The 6,909-nt window shown below is 47.4% G+C and overlaps 1 protein-coding gene across 1 annotated transcript in view; it reads right to left on the reverse strand.

Moving 5' to 3' along the window:
• LOC103609347 (disco-interacting protein 2 homolog C-like) overlaps window positions 1–6,909 on the reverse strand; it is a gene marked incomplete at its 5' end in the record, with an annotated part of 62,574 nt that overhangs the window by 25,559 nt on the left and 30,106 nt on the right. Inside the window, one exon of the mRNA XM_008593672.1 lies at window positions 2,852–2,913. Coding sequence (XP_008591894.1) covers window positions 2,852–2,913 — 62 coding nt within the window. The remainder of the gene's footprint in view (window positions 1–2,851; window positions 2,914–6,909) is intronic.

A 6,909-nucleotide genomic window follows, 5' to 3' on the forward strand; every position in this document is an offset into this window, starting at 1 on the left:
GAGTAGATCTGAACCCTGACCTGTCTGACCCCAGAGCTGCAGCAGACCTGGAGACATAAGGCTGGAGGACACTTTCAGCTGGAACAGTTGGAAGAGGCTTCATGAGGACATGGTGTTTGAGGTGAGCTTGAGGGATGGCGGAGGACTCCAGCAGGTTGGGAGGGACAGCTCAGGCAAAGCTGCAAGGGGTGTGGAGTGTGCTGGAAGGCGAGGCTAGAGCTGGCAGGAGAGGGAGAACTAAGGCACCTCAGGAGTTTCTGCACTGGGGTAAGAAAGAGGAGCCCAGTGGGTGGAGGGGTCGAGGGACCCAGCTGGGCAGGATGAGAGCAGCTCTGTGGGTCAAACATGCTCAGAAGGGCTGAAGAAGGGAGAACCTTGAAATTATACCTCATGGAGAAAAAAGTGGAAGACAGAGAGAGAGGGCGGAGTGAACTCCCACACAGAGCCTGGAGAGCAGCGCCCTGGGGGCGCTGGATGGGCAGGCGTGGGTCAGAGAAGGGCTTTGCTTTTGTTTTCTGTAAGTCAGACGCTGCAGAGGAGGAAGTACAAGTCTGGTGAGGACGTCTGGTGTCTGACAGAGGAGCTGAGAACATAAGCCTGGGGAGACTTCACTGCAATCAAACCAAAGAGCAAACGCAGGGCAACGCCCAGGGCCTTCCACGAGCAGCTGGGACGGAGGGACAGGACTCCAGCAAGGGCTTGCATCACTGCTGATGACCAGATGGGTGACAATGACATCTAACACGCCCAGCTGCACAGCGAGTCCCAGTTCACAAAGCACTTTCACTTCAATTCCAGATGTCTGCACGATGAGCTAGCAACCTTGTCAGGGAGAAGTGTTGCTACAAGCCACTTTGCAGAGTAGGACAGAACTGTCCCCTAGAAGGATTATCAACTTGGCCAAAGTCACACAGAGGAGGCCCAGCCATGGACTGAGGTCTCCTGCTCCTCCTAGCACAACGATATTGATCTGATATTGAACTTTTATTGCTTTGTCGCCATTCGCTATACTGGCTCCAGTTTTATTTCACTTTTTCCAAAGAAAACCCCTTCTCAATAGGCAGATTTTCCACATTGAAGACAGTCAAAGAGCAGGTCAAAAAATTGGTAAAGGCAATTTCAACCTTCTCTGATATTCCAGAGCACCTGTACACAAGAAGAGATGTATGTCCCAAAAGTCATCAGCTTTTATCCGTATTTTCTTACAATATTTGTTCTTTGAGGGCCAGGCCCCCGTGGGGCTGCATAACTTACTCAATAAGGTGTTCTTTGATGAGCTAGTGTTCACTTCTTGAGGAAGTTATACAATTACAAAGTTATTTTCCAAATAATTTGTATAGGTAGTAGATTTGTTTTACAGCCCACAGTTATTATTTGGAAAACTGCATGCTTCAAACCAAGTTACTTAATCCCTGTAAAACTAAGTTTCTGAATTTTGAGGATGTTCCAGACTGAGTTTAGCTCATTGCAGCAGTGATCTTAGGGGAGTATGGGGGGTCCATTCCCTTTGGCCCTCAGCCTCCAGCTGCCTGATGAGGGGCTTCAAGCAGGTGGCCTCTGGTCCTCTGTGATTCTGCAACTGCAGAACATGTGGCTCTGCATGGCAGGATCTCTTGGGCTCCTGGGCCAGGCAGGCACCTGGCAGGGGTGACATGGCTGGGTATGGTTATGGGTTCTCAGTCTGGCACTGGTGACATTCTGGTCACCTGTGGTCCTGTGCCCTGGAAGGTGTTCAGCATCATCCCTGGCTTTTGCCTACCAGATGCCAGCAGGGCTACTCCCCAAATCATGCTGAGCAGAAATGCCTGCAGACATGGCCAGATGTCACTGGGGCACAGCACCCTGTTGAGGCCCCCAGGGACAGTGGGAGCTGTGACTGCCTGGGCTGACTGCAGACCACAGACGCTGGATCCTGACCCTCCTCAACCTCCTCAGCAGCCCCAGCACATTCACAAACACAGGGGCCAGGCCTGGTGGGCCTCCACGCTTCCCACCTGCTCACCACATGACCACTCCCTGTTTTTCCATGTGTTACACGCACAACAACACAGCACGGGAGGGTGAGCGGATGAGGGAATACAGGCCAGCTGCACCATATCTGCACAAAGCCCCACACACTTGAGCACCTGTGCACAATTTAAGAAAGAAGACCTCATGTGTCAGCACGTCAGGGCGTGCACATCACATAAACAATGATGGATGGGATCCCAGACAGAAAATGATCTATCTCGGTGGGGAAGTCCACAGTAAAAACGACCACACTCTTTCTTCCCTCACGGACACATTGGCAGGCCCTCCTGCTTTGGGCAGAAATTCTGATAAAGGTCTCGTCTCACTGGACCTCCATCCCTCCCCTTCCTGAGACATCCTCAAGAACACTCGCAAATAACACCTCTTTCCATTTTTGCTCAGGGACCACTTTGGAAACTACACAGAAAAGGTAATTTGACTTCTGTTCAACTTTACACGGAAACTCCTTCATAGAAAATTTCAATGCATGTAAGCACATGTGGGCAGAATGCTGACATTTTATGAGGTGCACATGGTGCCGGACTGAAGTGGTCAAGGGGAGAACCAAGAACGTGCCTTCTGGCCAGACTCTGGCCGTGCTGCTGCTACTGAGCGTGTGGCTGCCACGTGCAACACACTTTTCATTTGCAAGGCTGGAGCCAACCTGCCCAGCTCTCCCCCTTTATTCGTGAGATAATTATACACAAGCAGATACACACTGCTGCTCCTCCTCCTTCTAGGTGGGCACCTGTATGCCAGACCACCCCCCCCCCCCCAAAAAAAAAAAAAAGAAAAGGAAAAGAGAAGGAAGAAAAGAAAGCAAACCCACAGTGCACCATACCTGTCATGTCTCAGGGCTCTCATGTCGACATAGACGGTAGTTGGGTCTGGTCCCGAGGTCCCCTGCGAGCAACACACAGTGTGGTTAATGCAAGTCTGCCTGAAAGAAGATGGGGTTAGTGCTTTCTGCTGGCTGGTAAGCACTGCTCTGGTAAAATCTTAAACAGAAAAAAACCTAAAAGCACTAAAACCACATCCCTCCAAGTTATCTGTTAACTTTCAGTTTGATAACCAAAATCCCAAAAGGAACACCGTATTAGGATAAATCTGGACTTTCCCACAGTGTGACTACCAACCACACATATAAAAATATGAAAGAGAAGGCACATGCTACACATTTTGCCAAATAGGAGATGGCTGAAACCACTGAGGAAGTGGCTGGCCAAGCAGGTTGCCAGGGTGTGCAGCATCACTGCCGAGAAACTTTCACTATGTGCACCCCAAAAGGTGCATTTCTAACACTCGAGATGCTGGAGCAGACACGTGTATGAACTGAACAGTCTGAAGAGAGAGAGATGAAAGAGTTACTGTGGTTCTTCTAGTCTACTTGTGGCTCAGTTCTCCAGCCTCAGCAGAGTGTGTTCTTCTGTGATGTAAGTCAAGGAGGTTGTATTTATCGTGGGCAGTGGCAGGATTCTGCGGTCTGAGCTATCTAACTGTCCACTTAACACAGGGTTCCAGAAATCTTATCTGGTATCATAAAGCCCCTCAAAAAATATGCCAGGTTGATTTCTGGCCAGTGATCTCTATAAGGCCACATCACAAACCAACGTTTTACATATATGTCTTGGGAAGGCAGTACAACACCTTGGTTGGAAAAAGATGGAACTTACAACAAATTTGCCCAAAAAAAAAAAAAAGTAGAGGGGGGCTTCAGAATTTATTTGAAGAACTACACTAAAATTCTTCCGGAAAGAATCCCAATTTTGTACCAAAGGTATGTTTAAATATAAGAAAAAATAGAAATAAAGGAAATAAAGGCAACCTCATTAGAACATACTATAGACTACTCAATCATCCTGGTTATTGGTATCTCACCATCAAGGTAGCCAAAAAGAACAGCACATGCAAATCAGCCCTGGTGGAAGCCCACTGTGAAGCTCACTGTGACAGCTCAACGTAAAGGGTTTCCTCCTAACCTGGGGCCACCCGGGACTCTGAGTCACAGACAGAGACCTGGTCTGTGTTCTGAGCAGTGTGATCACGCGATGACAGAAGGCCAATTAAAAACAGGCTAGAAAGCAGGTCACTGGAAGTGGAAATGAGGCAGACTGGAGATGAACCCAAGCCGGTAAGAAGCGGCTGGGCACGTGCAGTGGAAACACAGACGTGTCACATGTGAGGTGCTTGAGGAGACCCGAGCAGCGATCCCACCCTGGGCACAGCCTGGGCTCCCTGCTCCACTCTACACTCAAACTCCAGTCTGTCCCCTGTGGAAGTGGACGGGGCGGAGGGCGGCGGGGCGTGATGAACAGGAAGGTCCCTACCTGCTCGGCCAGCGTCCACAGCCTGTGGGGCTACAGCAGCAGGAGGTGGGGACGAGAAGAAAGGAGAGAGCACCAGACCGACAGAAACCGGAAACAAACGACACACAGACACACAAACAGAACAGCCCGACAGTTAAAAATGGGATGAGGAGGAGGGAGGGGTGGGGAGGAGAATGCAGAAAGCAGGGAACAAAGTAAAAAAAGATCAAAAACAATGTCAAATACGGAGACCTTTAAAATCCACTGCTGTACCATTAATGGCTAAAGAAAAAATGTAAAAGATGTCAGCGTATCCACAGAGCAACAGAAGAGAGTAATACATGACTAACCATGGACACACAGATCTGAGTGACTTTCTAAAACAAAAGGTAAATGGTATTACTGGACAGTTGAATTTCCTGGGGCTGGTTTTTTTTTTTGTTTTTTTTGTTTTTTTTTGAGATTCTTTTCCTTCCAAGGGAAGTGGGGACTATACATTTTACTGGCTAAATCTGCTGACCGTTTCTTCATTGAAATAGTTCCAAGTTTCCTTTTACAATAATGGGAGAGCCTGGAAACTTTTACATCTAGAACTAGGGCACCTAGCCCTGTTCACCCTTGAGATTGGGTAAAAGGAAAGAAGCGAAGTGCATCAAAAGCATGGAGGAAGCAGACCTCGGCTCCTGTGCAGTCTAGTTCGGTGGCCTGCTAGGAACTCCAGCGACCAGCACGGCTGCCGCTCCACAGACAGGCCAGCTATGCTCTGTTCTCATTGTCCTGCGTGGCTATGATGCTCGCCTGCTACACATGCTGCATTAAGTTAACGACTTCAGCAAGGCAGGAAAACTCCAGGAAGCAACTCAGACAACTCCTCGATGCAGCCTGCTCCTCCCTAGACCACTGAGGTGTCTCTTTTCAGTACAGCTGTGGCTGTGTGATGACGTCTTGGTGAATGCAGTCCACATACAAGATGGTGGCCCCTAAGATTGTAATACCATATTTCTACTGTGCCTTTCCCATGTTTAGGTACATTTAGGTGCATAAATACTTACTATTGCGTTACAACTGCCTGCAGCATTCAGTCCAGTAGCGTGCTGCCCACCTTGTAGCTGGGAGCCACAGCTGTAGTGGACAGTTGGCTGTACCATTTGGGTTTGCGTGAATGCATACTGTGACATTCACGCAACGGTGATGCTGCCTAGGGATGTGCTTCTCGGAGCATATCTGCATTGTTAAGCAACGTGTGACTGTATTCCCAGCAAGCTAGAAAGAACAGAGGATTTTCACAGGCACCTTGACTGATGCAATCATATGGCCTAGCACCAACCCACACGCCCTACAGTGGCCGTTGCTAGGTACACACAAGACAGCAGCAGCAGCAGTAAAGAGTTCTTAATGGTTTTCTTTGGGCTGCAATTTGGTAAAAAACAAAGCCAGAGTGAAAAACTACCACCACTCAGAATGAAGCTGAGTCTGTAAAAATGAGCAATGGCTCACGGTTAAAAAATAATTCCATCCTTCTGTTAACTTATGTTGCTGTGGCAGTCGTTGCTATTGCATCTCTCAGCATCCTCATCTTTAAAAAACAGAGGTGGGATCTGAAGAAAGGGAGCAGAGGAGTGTGCTCTGAAGGCACACTGGACTTCTGCTGGTACATTCACGCCGACTGCAACAACCTAAATCATTCCTTCCCTCTGGATTCCTTGACGCTGAAACATTTACTGGAACAAAAATAAGTCAATGTTCTCTCTAAATGGCTCAAGGAAGCATTTCAGGAAAAACATGCATGACTGGGACCTCGTTTTCTATTTTGTACTGTTGTGCAGGAGACAACACAGTGTCGGGATGAAGCAGGTCTAGGCATTAATGAAGGAAATTCACAGAGGAGGGGGTAAAGAGTTGAAACATTTCAGAAACCCTAAGGCACAAAGTCTCACATTTCAAGACACATATTAAGGAGTGTGTATTTAACAAAATCTTCACATTGCCAGAGAATGCCAGCCAGTATCACTCAACTAAGGAGATTCCTGATGCATGTGTGTGCCCTGAGCAAAAGCTTATTCAGAAATAATGATACAGCATTTCTGAAGTTGCAAGTTGTTAATGAGAAAAGAGGATACACTTTAAAATTGTATAATAAAAATGTTATACATACTAAAATCATTTTCTCATGGATAGAAAAGTATTATATCAACTAGATACTAAGAGTTTACTGAATAAATGAGTTACATTTAAATCTCAGCTGAAGACACACAGACACATCCCAACAGCACAGAAAATCCCAAACAGTGCTCCTTTCAACACTTGAGCTGATTGGCGATTTGACGCTGCAGCTATTCACACACTATGTTGCTAGCACAAGTTAGTATCAGCACACAGGAATACACGAAGTAGAAACATGAAATCATGAAGCGATTCCAAAGCACTGATATTGGGATTATCTGCTATGCTAGACTTGCGAGGGGACAAGAAAAAGCTTGTGCCCTGTATCTCTATACCAACGATGCTCTCCAGACTACCTGTGGGGAAAATGCCACAAAACTCGACTACCTCTTTGTCCTCCAATTCTCAAAAGAATTTCTCTATTCACATG

The sequence above is a fragment of the Galeopterus variegatus genome, unplaced genomic scaffold (genome assembly GCF_000696425.1).
Source record: "Galeopterus variegatus unplaced genomic scaffold, G_variegatus-3.0.2 Scaffold9512, whole genome shotgun sequence".
Taxonomy (NCBI): Eukaryota; Metazoa; Chordata; class Mammalia; order Dermoptera; family Cynocephalidae; genus Galeopterus; species Galeopterus variegatus.